Here is a 21,658-nt window from a genome sequence, read left to right on the forward strand (position 1 = left end):
CTGGGAGTTGTAGTTCACGGGGCTGTGCTGCTATCGCTGGCGGAAGCGGCTGGAAGGCGGGCGGAAGCAGGCTGTGCGCGGGATCGCGGACCAGCTGGAGATTCCCTGTTCCCGGGGCGGGCACTGCAGATGCGCTGGGCCCGGGTATGATCTTTCCGGCCGCCAGCTGCGCTCTCCGGTGGCTGCCGCGGCCCGGTGCTCGGGCCCTGACTCGCGCCGCCATGGAGGTGGCGCTGCGAGGCGTCCGGAAAATCCTTTGCGTGGCCGAGAAGAACGACGCGGCCAAGGGCATAGCCGACCTGCTGTCCGGCGGCCGCATGCGGCGGGTGAGGAGGTCCCCGGGCGGGCGGGACGGGGATGAGCGGCCGCTGCTCCCTCCGGGCGTTCCCTGCTGTCGGGCAGGGCGTCCGGGCGCCTGCTGCGACCGACGGGCGTTTAGAAACGGAGTTAGTGTCTCTGTTTGGAGACCTTGCGAGGCGGCGGGTGCCAAGCCGGTCTGAGACGCGGAACCGCCGGCCGAACTCCCCCAGCTTGCTCTGGAACCTGCGGGGTCGTCAGTCTGGGTGCATCCGACGGGGCGACCCGCCCAAGCCCCTGTCCCGCCGGGCTAGGTGGAGATCGGGTCTGTTCTGGACTACAGGAGGCGCAGAGGAGAGAGACAGTGAAAAGGTTTGGGAAGGGGGTGACCGGAGGCCTTACAAGTTGCTCAAGACTCTCTCAGTTACAAAAGTGGGCCCCGAAATGGTTTTCTGGACATTTCTCAGTGCGCGGGTGGAAGTCCCCTGCTCTCTTTCCTTTCACATCTCAGGGTCCTCCCTCAGGCCTCTGCTTCCCGCCTATAGGTGGTGGGAACTGGAGCAGAGGTTGTACGGGTGCTGGCTGACAGTATCACCTTTTCCCAGAGCTGAGCGTCCTGGTGACCAGCCCCAGGCTATGCCCACTCCTAGGGCTCCAGGCTCCTTGAGACTGGCCTGTCTACACAGCTAACTGCTGTATCCTTTGGCCTTCGTTTAAGTGTCTCTTTTTCCAGGAACCTTTTCCTCACGTTTCTCTTGCCCTGAGGGGTCAGGGTGCAGTGTGATAAACTGTCACTGTGTCCCTTTCTACTTGGAAGGCACCTCCTGGTTACAGTTCCATAATGTGCTGTGCAAGTTGCTCATCTCATCTGAGTCCCTGCTGCCCTTCCATGGACCCTCAGCTCCGAAGGAAAGAGCTGTGGCTGTTGGGTCCCCTGCTGTATCCCTCGTACCCAATATGTGTGTGGAGTACAGCACTTCTGGGTGCACGTTTGACCTCAGTCTTGAAGTTTCACCAGGCAGTGAGAACCACATGTAGAAAGGGCAACCCGCTGGCTTAAAACAGCTTGGCAAGTTCAAAATTGGAAAGTTGAGAGTGTGGGGTGCTGGGGGAAGGAGCCAGTGGGCATAGCAAGAGAGGATGAGAGAGCCACGTGTTTCATGGGTGAGTATCAACTGTCTTGAAGGTACAGTTCATCAGTGTTCACTACATCCCCAATGTTGTCCTCTATTTGGTTCCAGGTTTTATCACACCAAGAGGAAATGCCGTAGCCATTAAGCAGTCACCCTCCTTTCCCCACTCTTCCCAGCCGCTGGGAGCCACTAATCTACCTTGTGTCCCCAAATATGTGTCTGTTCTGGATATGTCATACGAAGAGATTCACGTGATATGTGGCCTTTTGTGTCAGGCTTTTTCTACTTAGCGTTTTTGGAAGCTTCACATTGTAGCGTGTGTTAGCACTGCATCCCTTTTTACAGCTGAATAATATCCCATTGTATAGACAGATCATATTTTGTTTATCCTTTCATCAGTTGGTGGGCATTTGGTTTGCTTCCACCTTTTGGCTCTTGGGAATAGAGCTGCTGTAAACGTTCACTCACACACAAATTTTCATTTGAATATCCGGTTTTCAGTTCTTTGAGGTAAATTCCTAGCAGTGGTATTGCTGGGTCATAAGTTAATTCTATCTTCAACTGTTTGAGGAACTGCCAAACTATTTTCCACAGTGGCTGAAACATAGTTTCTTCATTGATGGTCTAGTTTTTTCATATTATGTCAACACTTTTTCTTTTTTTAATTATCACTATTCTGTATGCATGCTAAGTTGCTTCAGTTGTGTTGTGTCTGAGTCTTTGCAGGTCCTTGAACCGGAGCCCTCCAGGCTCCTCTGTCCATGGGATTCTCCTGGCAAGAATACTGGAGTGGGTTGCTGTGCTCTCTTCCAGAGGTTCTTCCCAACACAGGGTTTGAACTCCTTCTCTTAAGTTTCTTGCATTGGTAGGCGGGTTCTTTACCACTGGCACCACCTGGGAAGCCCAGTTATCACCACCCTCAGTCAGTCCAGTCACTCAGTCGTGTCCGACTCTTTGCGACCCCATGGACTGCAGCACACCAGGCCTCTGTGTCCATCACCAACTCCCAGAGTTTACTCAAACTCATTTCCATTGAATCGGCATCCTCTGTCATCCCCTTCTCCTCCCACCTTCAATCTTTCCCAGCATCATGGTCTTTACAAGTGAGTCAGTTCGTCGCATCAGGTGGCCAGAGGATTGGAGTTTCGGCTTCAGCATCAGTCCTTCGAATGAATATTCAGGACTGATTTTCTTTAGGATGGACTGGTTGGATCTCCTTGCTGTCCAAGGGGCGGTACTCAGCTTCTTTGTAGGCGAACTCTCAGTCCATACATGACTATTGGAAAAACAATAGCTTTGACTAGATGGACCTTTGTTGGCAAAGTAACATTTCTGCTTTTTAATGTGCTGTCTAGGTTGGCCATAACTTTTCTTCCAAGGAGCAAGCGTCTTTTGATTTCATGGCTGCAGTCATCTTCAGTGTGATTTTGGAGCCCCAAAATATAAAGTCTGTCACTGTTTCCCCTGTTTCCCCATCTATTCGCCATGAAGTGATGGGACCAGATGCCATGATCTTAGTTTTCTGAATGTTGAGTTTTAAGCCAACTTTTTCACTCTCCTATTTCACTTTCATCAAGAGGCTCTTTAGTTCTTCTTCGCTTTCTGCCATAAGGGTGGTGTAATCTGCATATCTGAGGTTATTGATTTCTGCTGGCAATCTTAATTCTAGCTTGTGCTTCATCCAGTCCAGCATTTCTCATGATGTACTCTGTGTATAAGTTAAATAAGCAGGGTGACAATATACAGCCTTGACGTACTCCTTTCCTGATCCAGTCTGTTGTTCCATGTCCAGTTCTAACTGTTGCTTCTTGTCCTGCATACAGATTTCTCAGGAAGCAGGTCAGGTGGTCTGATATTGCCATCTCTTGAATTTTCCACAGTTTGTTGTGATCCACACAGTCAAAGGCTTTGGCATAGTCAAAACCATTACCATACTAGTGGGTGTGAAATACATTGTGGTTTTAGTTTGTGCTTCCCGAGTGACTGATGACACTGAGCATCTTTTCATATGTTTGTTGGCCACTGTGTCGCCTTTGAAGAAATGTCTATCCATGTCTTTTGCCCAGATTTGAATTGTCTTTTTGTTATTGAGTTGTGACTTCTTACTATACTCAGGATACTAGGTCCTCCTTAGATGTATGACTTGCAGATGTTCTAATCCATTCTATGGGTTGTTTTCTCTCTTAATAGTGTTACTTGATACAGAAAAGTTTAATTTTGATGACATCCAGTTTATCTAATGTTCCTTTTGTTGGTTATACTTTTAATATCATGTTTAAGAAACCATTGCCAAACCGAAGATCGTGAAGATTTGCCCCTGTGTTTTCTTCTAAGAGTTTTAGCTCTTATATTCAGGTCATTGATCCATTTTGGGTCAATTTTTCTGTGTGATGTAAAGTAACCTGTTTTGTGAAGTCTTTCCTCAGGCTCCTCTCCATCCATTTCCGTCTCGGTTTCCAGATGCGTTTTCACAGCTCTTGGTGCTGGGGATCTCTGTCATGGGTCACGTCCTCCAGCTCCTTGTCCCTCTCTCCCATGTGTGTCACTCTCTAAGACAGAGATGGGTCTGTTCACTTACTTAGCCCTCACACAGGGGTTGCTTCCCATGACATAATTACCCTGCCTTTCAGGGACGTAAATTCTGAAGGAGGAGCCAAGACATCCACACGCAGAGCTCAGAATCAGGGGATGGCCTTTGCAGCTTAGTAATAGAAAAGAATGGAAGTAACAAGTAACGGCAACGGGGAGGGGTAAAATCAAGCTGTAGTTATGATAGGTAATTAGATACTCCTCATGGAAAAGACTCATATGTAGAAGCATATGTACATTTGAGAGAAGTTCACTATTAACTTAAGATAAAATCTTTTTTTTCCTTAACAGTAGTGCTTAAACAGTAGTAACTACTGCAGATAGTTCAGAGAACATAGATGTATATAAGCAGAGCAGCCCCACTTCGGACAGTGACCACTGTTAGTAACTCATAGATCTTTGAGGATTTTACATTCAGAAGAAGTCCTATAAATTCAGTGGCAGCAACATGATCACTCCCTGCTGAGTGCTTGGAGCAGGGACTGCTCTGGCATCTGGGGGGAGTTTGTTTGTTTTCTCTAATTTTGACGGCATGGATGGCTCTGCCGAGAGATCACTGAAGCCACCTTCTTGGTCTGTATACTCGGTTTTCTTCTTTCTCTAGGCTCCGGAACTCTGCTGGAATTTAAGCAGCCCACTCCCAAGCACCTCACCTAGGCAGTGGAATCATGCATAATTGAGTGCTGTCCTCAGTTGGGAACTTGGGGGCAAGTTTGAAATGCCAGAAAAATGTTTTAGTTCCTCAGAACTGTCCACTGGCAGAGACTGCCTGGGAGAGCCTTGCCCTGGGGTGCACACATGTTGTTAGACAGGTCATCCCCTGAAGAGGATTAGAACACAGTTTCCAGACTGTTCCCAGGGGGGTGGGGACCATGGACACATGCCACGACGGCTGGGCTGGGGCAAGGCTGTTGGCTGGACTCAGCCTGTGGCAGCCAGAGAGCCTGGGCCTTGGTATGTATCAGAGCAGGAGTTTGTCTGAGAAGCTTTAATGCGTTCTTAGAAAAAGGTAGAAATGCTGCTGATTCAACTATTTATTTTCTCTGGACTAAAAGGGCTTAACCAGCAGTTGCAGTTTGTAGGAAGTGGCAACCCACTCCAGTATTCTTGACTGGAGAATCCCAGGGACAGAGGAGCCTGGTGGGCTGCCATCCATGGGGTCGCACAGAGTCAGACACGACTGAAGCGACTTAGCAGGAGCAGCAGCACTAGACCCAGTGAACTCGTGTATCAGATACAAAAATAAATTCCCACTTTAAGTTTGCCATTGTGCCTTGAAGGGGTCTGCACTCATTGTTCCACACAGAAAATTTGTGTGAGGCTAGGGGAGAATGTTCTGGACACAATCCTTCTTGGTGCTTGCAGGTTCCTAGAATCCCACTTTGCCTGTGTCTTGTCTTCTGTGCTGTGTTGGTGTGAAACTCACACATGTAGTTACTTCAACACCTTTTTGAAGGATGGGATCTTCTCTGAGAGGGTCTCATTCACAGAAAAGTACAGCTAAGGAGGCAGGTGTAGGCTGGTTCCCAGGTCTGACCGGGACTCACAGCTTCACTGGATTTCAAAGCCAGAGGGACCTTATAGATGACTTTACTCAGAATAAAGTGAAGTTCAGAAAGGTGAATGACTTGCCTGTGGTCCCCAGTTTATTGGTGCAGTTGTGTGGCTGGGAAGTAGAGATGTGTGTGAAGAACAGAGAACTGGTGAGACTCGTCATAATCCTCTCTGGAGTAATTGTCACATGATCTTGCACAAGTCCAGTCTCACCTGTAGAAACATGTTCGCTGACCACAGTGGACATGACCAGGTCCCTGCTTTTCCCTGAGTGTGGAGGGGCCACTTTACAAATGTGCCTAGTGATCTTGCCCCGTATTATCTGTAGGAAGTTTTGTTACATTTTTAATATCCTGCAGGAGTTTGCTTGATCCTTATATGAGGACTCAGTTTGTCTTTTATGTGCTTTATATATTTATTCTATTTTTGTTTTGCTTTCTAGAGGGAAGGACTTTCAAGATTCAACAAGATCTATGAGTTTGATTATCATCTGTGTGGCCAGGTAGGTGCTGTAGGCCTTCTATCCTGTGGCTGAAGGGTGCTTTTGGATCCATCTTGCTGTGCATTCCTTGGGGTGTTAGTGATGGCTGAAAAGAGAGCTTGTGTTTTAGAATTATTTAATCAAGAATTAGCGTGGCCATTGTCGACAATACAGTGTCTTTTAAGAAGAACTGTTTCTATGACCTAAAGATCACTGGTGACAGGTTATCATTTTATAATTCATAAGGAAGTCTGTTTTTTATAAAATGTGGTCCCAGTGTCAGCTGTCTATGACAAGAGACAAGCTAGTATACCATAGTTTAAATATAAAAGGCATCATGGAGCCAGAATTAGAATGGTATTAATATCACTATGGCTTTGGCCTTAAAGAGCTATATTTGTTTATTTCTTTTCAATCTGCTGGTTTGGGGAGGTTTTGTGAGTGTGTGTTTCTAGCTTCACAGCAGAACTGAGAGGAGGGTACAGAGATTTCCCACACACACACCCTGCCTCAACACAGCCCCGCAACAGCCCCCTCAGATGGTACCTTTGTTATAGCTGATGGGATACATGAGATCAACTTTACCCAGAGTCCCAAGTTGACATTAGGGTTCACCCCAATCTTGTGCATTCTGTGGGTTTGCGTGAATGTGTACCTGTACCCACTATTAAGACCCCATGCAGAATATTCTCATTGCCGCCAAAGCCCCTGGCAACCTGACAACCACTTTTTTTCTCTTTGATAGAAGTTATAGAAGTTCCCTACTTTGACTTGGCAAAATCTAATTGCTAAAAGGCTGATGTAAAGTGGATTACCAACAAAGACCTATTGTGTATCACGTAGAACTCTACCCAATGTTATGTGCCAGCCTGGATGGGATGGGGGTTTGGGGGGGAAATGGATACATGTCTGTGTGTGGCTGAGTCCCTTCCCCATTCACCTGAAATTGTCACAACATTGTTAAATTGGCTGTACCCCAATACAAAATAAAAAAGGTTGAAGTTTAAAGAAAAACAAGGCTAACGTGAATTTTGTTCTCATTCAGAACGTCACCATGGTAATGACCTCAGTCTCAGGACACTTGCTGGCCCATGATTTCCGGATGCAGTTTCGCAAATGGTCAGTTCAATCCCTGGGGGCAGAACATTCTGATTATTACAGTGACCTGTAAAGCATCACGAGAAGTCTGAGGCGTGTCAGTGTTAGGTAACTTACAGCAGTAAGATGACTTGAGTCCATCCGGCTACTGTAGCAAAACACAGGCGCTGGATGTCTTGTGCGGGACAGAAACGCATTTCTCCCACTTACAGAGGCCAGAGGTCAGAGCACCGACTTGGTCCCGGGAGGCCCTCTTCCTGTCTGTAGCTGGCTGACGTCTCAGGTGCTGGATGGTCTCGAGAGCCGGCCAGGGTCTCTTATAAAAGCTCAAGTGGCCTCCAGGAGGCCCACCTTCTGGCACCATCCCACAGTTGTTGGGATTCCAGCCTGTGAATCTAGGAAGACACAAACTGCAGATACCATGGCAGTGACCTAGGATTAACTTGTTTGCTGTGAATTTTCACCACATGCTTAGAATAAATACACACTTTCAGGTGTGTTCCCCAAAATAACCCAGACCCCTGACCTAGCAGGGATTGAACCAGGGCCGTACAGTGAAAATGCCAAGTCCTAGCCACTGGACAACTAGGGAACTCCCCACCTAGACCTTTGCTTGCAGTCATTGGGTTGCATTTACCCTGTTGCAGATATGCAGGAAAGGGCTCCAGAATTTCTTCTCAGCAGCTCCTGTTAATCCCCAGGGGAAGTGCCTCTCGGAAGGTCACAGTCTCACTCGTGTCCTCTTTGTTTTTCTCAGGGCCTGTGTCTGGTGGGGACGCACCACCAGGGCACTGGGACGGCGTTCTCCCTCCTGCTCTGAGTTAGGATTTTGTGTTTTCTTTTCCAGGCAGAGCTGCAATCCTCTTGTCCTCTTTGAAGCGGAAATTGAAAAGTACTGCCCAGAGAATTTTGTAGACATCAAGGTAGGATCTTGGGAGACATGTGGCCCTGCAGTTGAACAACCACCACATAATTAAATGGAGAGATTTCTGTATTTCGATGGCATTAGAACTGAGGTTTTCCACTAAACAAGGCACCACGGTTTAAAACATTCCCATCCATTCTGTAGAAGTGAGGCCACTTCAGCTAAGTGGCGAGGGACTGGGTGAGTGTGTTTATGAACTGTGGCCGCCTGAGGAGATCTTGGGAATAAGCGCTTTTGTTGTCAGAGCAGCTTCCGCTGCCCTCACTGGAGGGAGAGCCTGCAGCCTATGAGTGGCCGTCTGGCCCTGAGCTCTGGATTCTCAGGCTGTTGGGGCCCCTGTCCTTGGTTCACTGCTGACTGGGGGCCCTTCTTGGGATGAATCTCAATTCAGGGTTGATTTTTTTTTTTTTTTTTTTTTAAACCCAGGACATGGTCAGAACTCCTAAAGCTGAAAGTGTGTGTTAGAGCCAAGTTTTAGGGCTCCTCGCGTGGGTGTCATGGTATAAACCCCATCTTCTAGGAGCTCCCGGGCAGGCTGGCTGCTCTGGTGACCTAGCCTCCTCAGTGCACCCGGTGGGGACAGGCCTCACCGAGCTGACGTCTCAAGGAGCCTCGCCAGCACTGGGCAGGTCCAGTGCAGAGCTGTCGGGTGGTTGCTCTGCAGGTCCTGCTCTTACCCTCTTATCCCAACTGGGCGTTTCAGAAAACTCTGGAGCGAGAGGCCCGGCAATGCCAGGCTCTGGTGATCTGGACCGACTGTGACAGAGAGGGTGAAAACATCGGGTTTGAGGTCATCCACGTGTGCAAGGCTGGTGAGTATCTGAGGCCATAGTGGGCGGTGCTCAGCCCAGGTCTCCCTACCAGACTCACCAGCCGTGTGTCAGGGGCTCGGCCCCCACAGCCCAGGGCTTGTTGCCTGTTTGATCCAAGCTGTACAATGCCTAGACTTTAAATAACTATTGGCGTCTGCTGAATGATTTCAGGTAAGTGAGAGGGTGACTTGAAGGCCATTGTTGGGCTTCAGGGAGTGGGGGTGCTTTTCCCTAAAGGCCCAAGACAGCGAGGGACATAGGCGTTCTCACGAGGCTTACCAGGCTGCTTCGGCGGGTGGCTGAGATGCATTCAGCCCCTGTTTCTGACAGTTCTCAGCCTGCCACCACGAGGCTTCCCTCTTAGGCAGCACGTGGCTAATTTAACTGAACCAGTGAAGCTGGATGCCTCACAGCCTCTTGGACTGGTTCACCCCCCAGGGTTCAGGGTGGTTTGGGAGCAGTGAGCCCGTGTGACCAGCCCTGCCCCGTGCCTCCTCTCTTGCACAGTGAAGCCCAGCCTGCAGGTGCTGCGAGCCCGTTTCTCCGAGATCACTGCCCGCGCCGTCCGGACGGCATGTGAAAACCTGACGGAGCCCGACCAGAGAGTGAGCGATGCCGTGGATGTGAGGCAGGAGTTGGACCTGCGGATTGGTGAGGAGGGGGCTGTGGGGGTGGGGGGCCGGGGCTTGGGCGCGCATCCAGCCGTGACCTTGCCATCTGTGGTGTCTCCTTCCATCCGTCCTCTCTGCCAGGGGCGGCCTTCACCAGGTTCCAGACGCTGCGGCTGCAGAAGATCTTCCCTGAGGTGCTGGCGGAGCAGCTTATTAGCTACGGCAGCTGCCAGTTCCCCACACTGGGGTTCGTGGTGGAGAGGTTCAAAGCCATTCAGGCATTTGTGCCGGAAGTCTTCCACAAGATCCGAGGTGTGTGCCGGTGCCTGTGGGGCAGCCCAGGTGCTGGTCCAAGGGGTGGTTTGTGCCCTGCTGTCCTCGCCCCCTCGTCATGTGTCCGAGGTGGCTCTTGCTCTCCCTGTGATGGGCCTCTTTCCCTGAGTCACAGCCTTCCTGTGTCCCTAACAGTGACTCATGACCACATCGATGGTGTGGTGGAGTTCAGCTGGAAAAGGCATCGTCTCTTCAACCACACGGCATGTCTTGTCCTCTATCAGCTGTGCATGGAGGTGAGAAAGTCTCAGAAGGTGGTGATCTGGGAAGACTGTCCTGGGACTTCCCAAGCTGCCCCTCTCTGTTGCATGGCCCATGGGACTGCAGTTTTCAGCATGCATCTCAGGACATCAGCTTTTGGCACCAGTAAGACCACATCAAAACAGTTTTGACTGTGGAAGGAAAGACTTATAGAACTTTCAGGTGAAACCAGGAGTGTTAATAAATGTGTAGCTAAAATCTGTCCCAAAACAGTGCACTCTCGTCAGAGGCAGATAAGGACCCGCTGGGGCAGCCAGGAACCGCAGATCCTGGAGCTGAAAGCTGGGGAACTGGGTAGAAGCAGGTCTTCTGCAGGCCCTGATAGCTGGGAAGATGCTTGGCTGGTCACGGTGACCTCAGCTTTCCCTGTCTTCCCAGGATCCCAGGGCGACGGTGGTGGAGGTCAGGTCCAAAGCCAAGAGCAAGTGGAGGCCTCAAGCTCTGGACACTGTGGTATGTTCTGGATGGGAGTTGGTGGGGGGAGTTGTGCCAGCCCCAAGGAGCCCTGGTGTCCGTAGGGGGCACTGGCTTCTGCTGCAGAAGGTGCCCAGGGGCATCTGTCTTCCCGGTGCCACGCAGGAAGGAAAACAGACCCCAGAGCAGGACCTGCTCGAGCAGCTAATAAACATGACATAACTGCTCCATGCGGGGTGTGGGACACGAGCAGGGAGAGAAGTCACCGACACTTCCCATCCTTAGGTGGTTGCTGCTGCAGTTTTGGTGTCGTTTTCTGTTTTCCCTGTCATTCTTAACGGCGTTGTTATTGGAGTAGCTAGTTTTTCCCACCGAAGTGGAAAGCATTTTCTTTGTTTCTGCATAATCTGTGTAAATCTCATTTTGCATACCCAGTTTATGAACCTGCCCCGAATAGGGCTTCTCAAATTTTGTGACCCCAGGAAAAGCCACCCAGCAGGACACCGTAGGGTGCCGCTTCCCAGTCCCTACTCTTCAGGAGAGTTCAGGGTGTGTTCACTCTGAAGGTGGAGCCTGTGGGACGGCCAGGGTAGTGGGGGTTACAGGCTGTGTGCAGTGGACCTAAGTGAATCATCCCTTGCTGGTTGACATGTTCAGACGTGTAGCCAGCAGCATTTTCAGAGGCCTCCCCCCACCCCCACCAAGGGAAGGGGTAGCTGGTGACCCCCTGAATGCCTGCACAGATGTTTGTCACCAGGGGATGCCCCGAGGTCTGGCTGGTAGCCCCAGAGTGCAGGTCTCAGACTGCCGGCACTGGAAAAAGTTGTTTAGACCCTTGTTAGAAATGCAGTTCCTGGCCCCGCCCCTGTCCAGCTCTCCTCGTCAGATCCCCTAGTGCCTGTGCCCAGGAGTGTGTCCACTCCTGTCCCCACTCATTCTGGCCTCTGCACTCAGAATCTGACACTCCCTGGGCTGTGGCCTGACTTCCCGACAGGCCCAGAATCCTTCCCCTGCCCAGCCTTTTACACGTGTGTGATGCAGCCAGGGTGATGGTCAAGGGGTGCTGAAGAAGAGGGTGTGGATGTTGTGTTCTCTGACTCATGCTCCGTCACACGTCCAACAGGAGCTGGAGAAGCTGGCATCTCGGAAGTTGAGGATAAATGCTAAAGAAACCATGAGGATTGCAGAAAGGCTGTATACCCAAGGGTAAGCCTGAGTTCTTATTTGGGAAGAGAGTTTGATGCGTCTAAATAAGGGTGAAGCATCTTAGAACTTGAGCTCATGGGGATACCAGGCTGTCTAGATGTCACCAGCTCCCCATGGAGAGATTTTGGCCTTGACTCCTTTTCTGATGGAAAAGGCATGTCAGAGTCACTTACAACCTAAAACAGGAACCCACAGAGTACACTCAGATCCCACTGTTGACCTCTCACAGGCAGGGCGTGGGGACCCTGGCAGGGGCAGGCGTCACCTTTGGCACTTGTGTGCCTGGGGGAGGGCAGGGCTAGGGTGGGTGGCCTGGAACCAACTCTGGCCCCTGGGAGTGACCCACAGGAGTGCCTGCTGCTCCTCCCCCTGGGGTCTCGTCTCGGGATTTCCCCAGCGTTGGGGACCACAGTGTCCTGGATCAGACGGGCTGCTACTGGGGTTACCAGTGTTCCTAGGTCAGTTCAGTCGTTTCTCAACCACTTCAGCCATTTTTCACTCTGTGTGTTTGGCCTTGTTTAGGTACATCAGCTATCCTCGAACTGAAACGAACATTTTCCCCAAAGATCTAGACCTGGCGGCGCTGGTGGAACTGCAGACCCCGGATCCACGCTGGGGGGCCTTTGCTCGAAACATTCTAGAGCGCGGTGGCCCCACCCCACGCAATGGAAATAAGTCTGACCAAGCACACCCTCCCATCCACCCCACCAAATACACTGACAGCCTGCAGGTGGGTATTCCTGGCTGCGCTGCTGAGGACCCACAAGGAGGTCAGGGCTCAGGCCTGGGATGAATCTGCTCTGTGGGCTCTGACTTCAGGAACAATGTGACTGAAAATTTCTCTTCCATTGCGGGGAAGAGATGTCACGTCAACATTCGCCTCCCACAGTCTGCGCTTGGCTTCCCCGACGGATCCCACAGGGGCTGTGCCCTGCCCAGGCCCCGCCCCACGCTGTCCCCTCCCTCCACTGCTCCCCTGACCCTCCCGCAGACTGAGCGGCCCCTTCGCCGAGCCCTCACACAGCCCGCACCTTCTCCCGAGACCGGGCTTTTCATGCAGCATGACGTCTAACGGTTGTGTGCTTGTGCTATATTTGCTGGGTCTGGCTTTGAAGGATTGTATTCGATATTGTTTGCACAGTGGCTGTGTGTGTGGATGTCACGTCTCCCTTGTAGACATTCTTAGAGGAGGATTTGGGATCTGAGTGTGAACGTCTTACAGGCTCCTGCCAGGGGGCCTTACAGTGTCCCTAGTTACTGAAAGGGGAGAGGTTGCCGTGAACCCTGTGTTTGTGGTAGGTCTGAGGCTGCTTGAGTGTCTTCACTCTGCATGTCGTGCATACATGGGCCCTCTTGGAAACTTGCTTTCACCTTTTTTCCTGCTCAGACTGGCTTTACGTCAGAGGAGTTGCTTTCCAGTCTTGAGGGAAGGGGACTCCACTTGTGAAGTTTATGGGCCTGAACCCACAAGTATCAGGGATTTGCCTGCCCTGCACATGGGTGCGGAGCTCTGGGCTGGGAGGCAGCACTGGCCAGACAGCGTCTGGAGGCGCTCAGGCTCCTCTTCTGCCCGCAGGGAGATGAGCAGCGGCTGTACGAGCTCATCGTCCGCCACTTCCTGGCCTGCTGCTCGCAGGACGCCCAGGGCCAGGAGACCACCGTGGAGATTGACATTGCACAGGAGCGCTTTGTGGCCCAAGGCCTCATGATCCTGGCCCGGAACTATCTGGATGTGTACCCGTATGATCGCTGGAGCGACAAGGTGACACTTTGGGTTGGGGGGCCGTCCTGTTTCCCGCCCAGGGGCCAGGTGGGCTGACTGCTGTGTCTCTGCCCCTGTAGACCCTCCCCGTCTATGAGCAAGGCACCTGCTTTCAGCCCAGCACTGTGGAGATGGTGGATGGGGAGACCAGTCCCCCGCAGCTGCTCACTGAGGCCGACCTCATTGCCCTCATGGAGAAGCACGGCATCGGTCAGTAGCTGGTCGTCATGGTAACTGGTACTTCTTGGCTGAAGGGAGGCTCAGGAGCAGTGAAGAACTCGCCTCAGGGCACAGACTGTGTGAACTGTGAACCCCTGGGTCTAGGTGACACCGCAGTTGGCACCCTTGGCCGTGGCCCTGTGCATCCGCATGTGGACACAGGTGCTACCCATCGTTCAGGCTCCCCTGGGCCATACTGACCAGTGTTCTTGGCCCTCACAGGGATTTGTTGTTTTTGTTTTATATTTAGCAAGGTACCAACATTTGAAACTGGCGAGACCCATGTAAAAATGGGTACCTTCCTCTTTAGGAGCATCAGGGATTAGCAGCTTGGCAGCCGAGAGTGGTGGTTGTTTTCTGGCACTCACGCTTGGCTTTGTTCACCTGCTCAGCACATGCAGGGTCCCTGTGCGATCTGAGTCTGCCTCTCGGGTTCTCCATGGATGACCACGTGCTTAGCTTCTGTTAAAGCATTTCCCATAGTTGTTTAAGAATCAGAAATTTTTTTTTTTTTTTTTAAAAGAAACTGGGCCCCAATACTTTTTCCCATTAGTCTTGTGGCCCTGGCTTTACAGGTAGGTCCCTTGTGATTTACCTGCTGCCCCTCAGTTTTCACCAGAGCTCTAAGGGCAGCCAAGTCCAGGGTGACCAGCGCCACAAGGGGTTGGAGGATGGGGAGTGGGTGGAGCAGGGGCAGGGCCCCAGCCCTCACTGCAGAGGGAGGTGGGGGGAGGAGCTTACAGAAGGATTTACAGCTGGACGTGACCACTGGAGTGAGTGGGTGTGAGGGAGAGGTGCGGTTGCTGACGAGGCCTCTGCACGACTGGCTAAGTGGTGTGTCCCCTGGAGTAGGAAGTCTAGGCAGAGGAAGGGGCCTGTGGGGCTGGGGGCTAAGGATGAGCCTGAGTGATGGGAGTGGCCTGCAGGTACGGACGCCACGCATGCTGAGCACATCGAGACCATCAAGGCCCGGATGTACGTTGGGCTCACGCCAGACAAGCGCTTTCTCCCTGGACACCTGGGCATGGGGCTCGTGGAAGGTGAGGAGCTGGGGGCTTTGGGGGTGGTGGTCATGAACCCCACAGTGTATCCAGGCCACACGACGCCACTGTTGTCCACAGGCTATGACTCCATGGGTTACGAGATGTCCAAGCCTGACCTGCGGGCCGAGCTGGAGGCTGACCTGAAGCTCATCTGCGAGGGGAAGAAGGACAAGCTGGTGGTCCTGCATCAGCAGGTGCAGAAGTACAAGCAGGTGTTCATCGAAGCCGTGGCCAAAGCCAGGAAGTGAGTGCCTGGCTAAGCAGGCACTGCTGGGCAGCCCGCTAGGCCCTGAGGATGGCTGCTTCGTGCACTGTGGCCTTGCCGGGCACCTCACCCCTGCCTGCAGTCTCTCCTCTCTCCTCCCCTGTTTGTTTGGCTCCTCATCCCAGAGCCTTGTCAGCCTAGCAGCCGTAACCAGGAGGGTCTGGTCCAGTCATTCTGGGCTTTAGAAACACCATTTCCATCCCATCCTGAGTTAGCAGGCGGCAGTGTGTGCCTGTGGGTTCACAGTGTGTCGGCATGTGCCCCGTTGTTTTCTTGGGCTTTTGGGGGTGACCATAGCCGGTAGCATGTCTATGTATTCTGTTGGAAATAACACATTTTTTTACCCCGTGCAAATTTTGAAAAGAAATGCACGAGCCATTTAGACTTGATTCCAGACCAACTCGAGTGTGTGTGTGGCCTAAGGTCTGCTTGCTGTGGGGCAGGTGGTAAGGCAGGGGCACCTGCCTGCAGCTGGATCACTCCCGGGAGTGGCCACCTTGGGAGCAGGCCGCGTGGCCCACACGGCCCAGTTTGTGGGAGAATGCTGTGTGAGTCACACGTGCAGGGTGGGCGCCTGACTTGAGAATGCTGTGAACGCTCTCCATTTCCTCAGGTTGGACGAGGCCTTGTCCCAGTACTTCGGGGCGGCTGCAGAGGTGGCCCCACAGGAAGCCCTCCCAGCTGTGCCCGAGCCCATCAGGAAGTGTCCGCAGTGTGGCCAGGACATGGTTCTCAAGACCAGGAAGAGCGGCGGGTCGGTATCTGGCTGTGCCCCACCCCCACCCACACCCCTGAGACCCAGCACTGCTGTGCAGGCCCGTCCTCTGCTTCTGTGTCCTGTTTAAAAGCAGGCCTGCTTCACCAGTTCCCGGACTGGGTGTTGGTGCTGAAGTGGTGGCCTCAGGGGTGTGAGGCCTCGTGGGAATTGAGGGCTGGTGGGGGCAGGGCTTGTCCCCTGGGGATGGACAATGTTCCATGTGTGGACGGTGGCGCAGGCCTCCTGATCAGTGACGCACTGAGCCCGTCTGCTCCTCACAGAGCTGCAGGAGGGTGAGGCCTGTGTTTCCTGAGGCGTGTCCAGCTGGGGGCTCAGAGGGCAGCCGGGCCCCACTTCAGTCTGGGCGCTGGTGGCGGCTTGGTGGTTTCTCATCAGGAGACAGCATCACCAGTGATTGAGGGGGTTTCAGGGACACAAGTGCAGGCTGGGGCTCTCGTCACTTGGTGTCACGGACCGTGTCTCCAGAAGCTCGAGTATCACCTGTGATCAGACAGAAGTGTCTCCACCGGTGCCACCGCCCCAGGGTCGGGGACGCCCTTCTGACCCAGCCTTGCTCCCCAGGTTTTACCTCAGTTGCACGGGCTTCCCCGAGTGTCGGTCAGCCGTCTGGTTCCCGGACAGCGTGCTAGAGGCCAGCAGGGATGAGAGCGTGTGTCCAGTGTGCCAGCCACACCCTGTTTACAGGTGAGCTGGACGCCCAGGATGGTCCTTGGACCTTTGGTCACATATCAGAAATCACAAGGATCTCAGAGAACTTATGTTTATGAGGATTTACCGCATTCTCAAAGTGAAAGCAGGTTTTTAAATGCTTGTTAGTTTGTAACAATTACATCCTAACAGTAGGTCTTTAGGATAAAGTTTATTTTCAAAGCAAAAAAATGAGAACAGGTTGTGTTGCAGTGTTGCCAGTGTAACATCTGGCTTAACAGTAGAGCAGAGCCTGCCTTGCTACTGGGCGCCATTACCAAGCCACACACCAAGGGGCCCTGGACCTTGCTGCACTGGGGCCCGAGGACAGGCACTTTGCAGAGGCACCTGGGTGTGGGCGGTTACCTGGGTCCTAGAGCTCACCCCGCCCAGCTCCCTCCTCCCTCTTGTGACGACTGGAGGGCCAGGTAGCTGTGCGTTGTGTGGCTTCCCTGGGGTGGGGGTGGCGGGAGAGCCCTGTGTGGACCCAGGAGAAGACTCTTCACCCAAGGGTTGAGTGTCTTGTCATCTTCTGTCCTCACAGGTTGAAGTTCAAGTTTAAACGAGGCAGCTTGCCCCCAACCATGCCCCTAGAATTTGTCGGCTGCATCGGCGGGTGTGACGAGACCCTGAGGGAGATCCTGGCCCTCAGGTTCTCACGGGGCGCCCCCCGAGTCGGCCAGCCCGCCAGCCAGACCTCCGGCCACCTGCAGGCTAGCCAGTCCCTGAATAGAATGGACAGTGGCCAGCAGGGCCAGCCCCGGCCCCCCGTCACCAAGCCCTCGAAGGCTTTGACCAGGACTCTGCCTCCACCCGCTGTTGAGAGTGAGGGCAACTCGGTGACCTGCAACTGTGGCCAGGAGGCCTTGCTGCTCACCGTCCGGAAGGAGGGGCCCAACCAGGGCCGCCAGTTCTACAAGTGCGGCGGTGGCGGCTGCAGCTTCTTTTTGTGGGCTGACAGCGGCCACCCAGGAGCCGGGCCTCCCTCCTCAGCATCCAGACCCCCGGGCGGCCCCCTGGGACACCCTCCAGGCTCAGGGACTCTTCCGGGCGGGTCCGGCAGGCCCGGCAACGGTGGCAGCGGTGGCGCATCCTGCCTGTGTGGCCAGCCGGCCGTCACACGCACCGTGCAGAAGGATGGGCCCAACCAGGGGCGCCAGTTCCACACGTGCGCCCAGCCCCGTGAGCAGCAGTGCGGCTTCTTCCAGTGGGTGGACGAGAACGTGGCCCCAGGTGAGGCAGCGGGGCTGCCCTCCCTGCCTGGTCACTTCACACCCCCAGGTCATGGGCACTCTGCTCTGCCCCTGGCACTGCGCAATACTCCATGTACAGCTGCTCTTGTCTCTCTTGGGTGGTGGTTGTGATCATGCCTCCCAGACGGGGACCGTAAGGCCCACACTGGCCACGTGGCCTGTTTGGATCCCCACAGCCGGGCCTAACGTGGGAGCCCCTCTCACCTTTGTGAAGCTGGCAGGGTCTGTGTTGGGGCCTCGTGTAGTAAGACGGGAGCACTGGCCCTGATGTTTGGAACCTGCCCTGGGTGACGCGGTTTGGGTGGCCCCCTGCAGATGGGTGTGGGGAGAACTCCTGCCCGGATGTGGGGTCAAGGTAGATGAGGTACCTGAAGGTACCTGGCCATCTTGGGACACAGCAGATACCTGATCATGTATCTGAGAGAGACCGAATGGCCTTGTGGTGGGTCTGGCTATATGTCCTTAAACCATTTGGTGTGGTTTCTCAGCCTGTTTCCTTAGTAAGATGGGGCACCTCCTCCCTTTCTCTTGTTCCTGTTAATCTGCAGCTGTGATCCTGACACACACGTGACAGGTCTGCACACACAGGAAGAGCCCAGAGCCTGGGTGCAGGCCAGGGGTCAGAGACACCACTGCCCCAAGGGACCACGTCTGCCTTGTAGGAGGGAGGCAGTCTGTGGGAGGCATCAGGGCTGGACCACCTCCTGCATGGCGGGAGTCAGGGTTTCCTGTTGGGAGGAGGTGGTGTCTTTGGTCCTGGGTGATGGGGCGGTTCATGCTGTGAGGCTCCTGAGGGACGGGGAATGTCCAGAGCTCGGGCTTCTCACACGGCAGGTGGGAGCGAGTGTTGGTCACAGCCGGCTTGTCTTTGTCACATCCACACGCGATCAGGCAGCTTGCCTAATAGGTCCCCGACTCTGCATATGAGGTGACATGGGCTCCTGACCCAGGCCATCGTGGCAGGGCTCTTGGAGGGCATTCCCGTCTGCACTCAGCAACCTCCCATTCTCCCCACAGGGACCTTCGGAGGCACCCTCTGGCCAGGAAGTAGAGGAGGAACCCAGGGATTGGAGGCCAGAAGCAAGAGGGCTCGGGCCAGCTCCTCAGACATGGGGTCTGCAGCCAAGAAACCCCGGAAGTGCAGCCTTTGCCACCAGCCTGGACATACCCGTCCCTTCTGTCCTCAGAACAGATGAGGCAGCATTGGGCTGAGGGGACCACCTGCCCTTCTTCCCTGCCCTCATGTCTTAGGAAGCAAGTTGTTTCTCAGGGGCCACCAGCAGCTCTCGGGGTTTGGCCTGTGTGTTGAGTCCGGGTCCAGATCTTTCTCTCTGCTGGACAGTGGCCCTGTGTGCAGGACCAGGAACAGCCATGTCCATGGCTGAGAAGCCACAGAGGCTGCCTTCTGCGATTCACAGGGCCTGTGCTGTCAGCGCCTTAGTGGAGATTGGCCCTATCTGCAAGGGGCTTCCATCCACAGATGGTCTGAAAAAGGATGGGATGCCAGGGAGAGGCTCCTGTTTGGAGGTTGTGTCCGCGGAAGGTTTTTGCCTCTTTATTAAGCTGCAGCCAGGACGCCCCACAGCTCAGGTGCCTCAGTAAAGAATACAGCTCCCTGACCCTGGCAGGTGATGGTGTAGCGCCTGGGGAAGTTTGGCAGGACACTGGGCAGTGCTGACCTGCCTGGCCTCCCCCAGCCCCACCGTTGTCCTTTGGGGCAAAGAAGAACTGGTGCAGATACTGCTGTGCTGGCCTCCCAAGAGGAGCCGAGTGGGAATCAGTGGACTTCGCTCTGCAGCTCAGATGACGAGCAGGAGTAGGCTGGTTGTGACTGAGTTGCATGGCTGGTGAAGAAGCGAACTGTTCTGGGACTCCTGGGCCCAAACCCTTCCCTCAGACCAGCCTTTGCACCTGGACTGGACAGCAGGCTGCCCAGAATTGCTCTTGCAGCATCTGGTCAGTGGGTGTTGGTCTTAGCCCAGTGGCCCAGTCCACTTTGTCCCTTTGGTTTTTACCTGTGCTGAGCATCTCGCATAAACAGCTGCACAGCCGTGGCCCGCCTCTGCTCTCTGAGTGCCTTGTCTCCTGGGGTGGCCCTCATGGTCACTCATTAGCGCTTTGTGTGTTTTTCTGACTGAGCTAGTCCGCCGTGTTCACTTGTCATCAGTTGCTGGGCACGGGAGTGTTTCCACCCCCTGGCTGTTGGGAGCAGTATAGCTGTAAGCTTCGGTGTGCAAGTTATTTGAACAACTGTATTTTTATGGATCCACACCTAGGAGTGGGTTTGTTCAGTCATTTAATTCTATGCACTAAACTCTCCAAAGCAGCTGCATCTTACCTTCTCACCAGAGAGTTCCCCTTTCTCCACGTCCTTGCCAACGTGTCCTTGCCCGTATTGCTGTCCTCGTGGGCCTGAGGTGGTATCTCGTGGCTTTGACTTGCATATTCCCAGTGACCACTGAAGTTGGGCATGCTTTCACTGCTCATACGCCTTTCATGTTTCTTTGGAGAAATGAAAGGTCTTTTCAAGACCTTTGCCCGTTTTTCAGTGGGATTGTTTGTGCTCTTGCTGTTGAATTGAAGGATGCTACCTTCAACTCATCTGTGGGTTGCAGTCTCTCCACAGGGAGCCCCCGTGCCCACCAAGATCAGAATTGCCAGGTGGGACTAGGGGTCCTGCCGACAACCACTTGCTTGGCTCCCTGGGCTGGGCCTTCACAGGGCCTGGTGGGAGTTCTGGGGGCAGGGTTGCTGTCAGCCAAGGTGGTGAGACCATTGCACATAGATGGGTGGACACTGTGAGGGAGCTTTCCACACAGGCTTCCCAGGATGCTAGGCGGAGGCCCCGCTGCCCTGGTGGTGCATCGACCACCTTTCCCCCCGGACCTCCGTTTGGGGTTCCTGAGCTGCGTCTGTGTTCAGCTCACAGGTGGGAGGGGCTTGCTCTGCAGGGCAGGGGTGTACTGCCCTGTCTCCACCAATATTCATGCTGGGCAGGGGTGCAGGGTCAGCCTGGAAATTTCCCTGAGGTCATACAGGGGGGCGAGCCTGAGGCCCACAAGCTGAACTGCTGGCTCAGGAAGTGGTTGGCTTTGCTGAGAACACTCAGGCCCCATGCTGACCTTGGGAGCACTGCGCTGTCGACACCACCTTTGGTCTCTGTCCTCAGTGAACGGAGTGCCACCAAACGGTCATGTTACTGGGGTTTCAACTTTTTAATTTTTTTTAATTTGTAGAGTATTTAAAAGACTATCCTCATTGTAAAAGAATACGCTTAAAAAATGCAAATGCGTCAGATGTATGTGACTTAAAACAAGCTGAAGGCTGCTCATCCTGGAGGGGGGACCAGGCTGGGGGCAGCATTGGTCCTGGATTAGAGCCGAGGGCTTCCCTCTCCCATCCCACTCCAGCCCTGCCCGTCAGGGCCCTTGGACCTTAACTACAACCCCGTCAGGAGGCTTGGTGAGATCCCCAGGTACCTGAGTGTGGGTGTGCCCAGCAGGCCCCCAGTCTGCAGCCTCAGCGAGAGAGCTCCCAGGCAGACTTTAATTGGGCCTTTTTCTGTTTAATAATAGCACGGCCTGAAACCACTGGCTGGGTCAGCTCTGGATGTGATGCACTGTCCTGAGGGGTCCTGCTCATGAGTGAATCCATTAAAGGACTTGTCTCGTCTGGACAGCCTTTCCAGAGGACCCCAACTTTGGCAGATGCTGGACCGTCTGTCTGGGTCACTGGTTCAGGGGCACCTTGCTCTGTGCCAGCACTGGGTTAACACCCCACCCCCACCTGTGAAGTAGGTATTCTGGAACCCTCATCTTGCAGGGAGGAGGCCAAGGCTGCCCCACCTCCAGCCTGTCCCCTTGCTACCATCACAGCTGCTCACCACCGAGGGCACTCAGGCCAGACAGCTCCCCAACCAGGTGACCTAACAGCCCTT

At 53.8% G+C, this 21,658-nt stretch overlaps 1 protein-coding gene across 1 annotated transcript; it reads left to right on the forward strand.

Moving 5' to 3' along the window:
* The first annotated feature begins 16 nt into the window (after positions 1–16).
* TOP3A (DNA topoisomerase III alpha) lies at positions 17–19,775 on the forward strand. The gene is made up of 19 exons (XM_061143651.1): positions 17–326; positions 6,016–6,075; positions 7,100–7,173; positions 8,000–8,075; positions 8,781–8,889; positions 9,397–9,540; positions 9,642–9,812; positions 9,969–10,069; positions 10,473–10,547; positions 11,632–11,714; positions 12,237–12,444; positions 13,291–13,476; positions 13,557–13,686; positions 14,622–14,735; positions 14,817–14,982; positions 15,617–15,757; positions 16,343–16,465; positions 17,013–17,701; positions 18,739–19,775. The coding sequence occupies exons 1-19, from the start codon at positions 147–149 to the stop codon at positions 18,915–18,917; spliced, it is 3,009 nt and encodes a 1,002-aa protein (XP_060999634.1). The 5' UTR covers positions 17–146; the 3' UTR covers positions 18,918–19,775.
* Positions 19,776–21,658: the final 1,883 nt, after the last annotated feature.

Source organism: Dama dama, chromosome 5 (genome assembly GCF_033118175.1).
Source record: "Dama dama isolate Ldn47 chromosome 5, ASM3311817v1, whole genome shotgun sequence".
Taxonomy (NCBI): domain Eukaryota; kingdom Metazoa; phylum Chordata; class Mammalia; order Artiodactyla; family Cervidae; genus Dama; species Dama dama.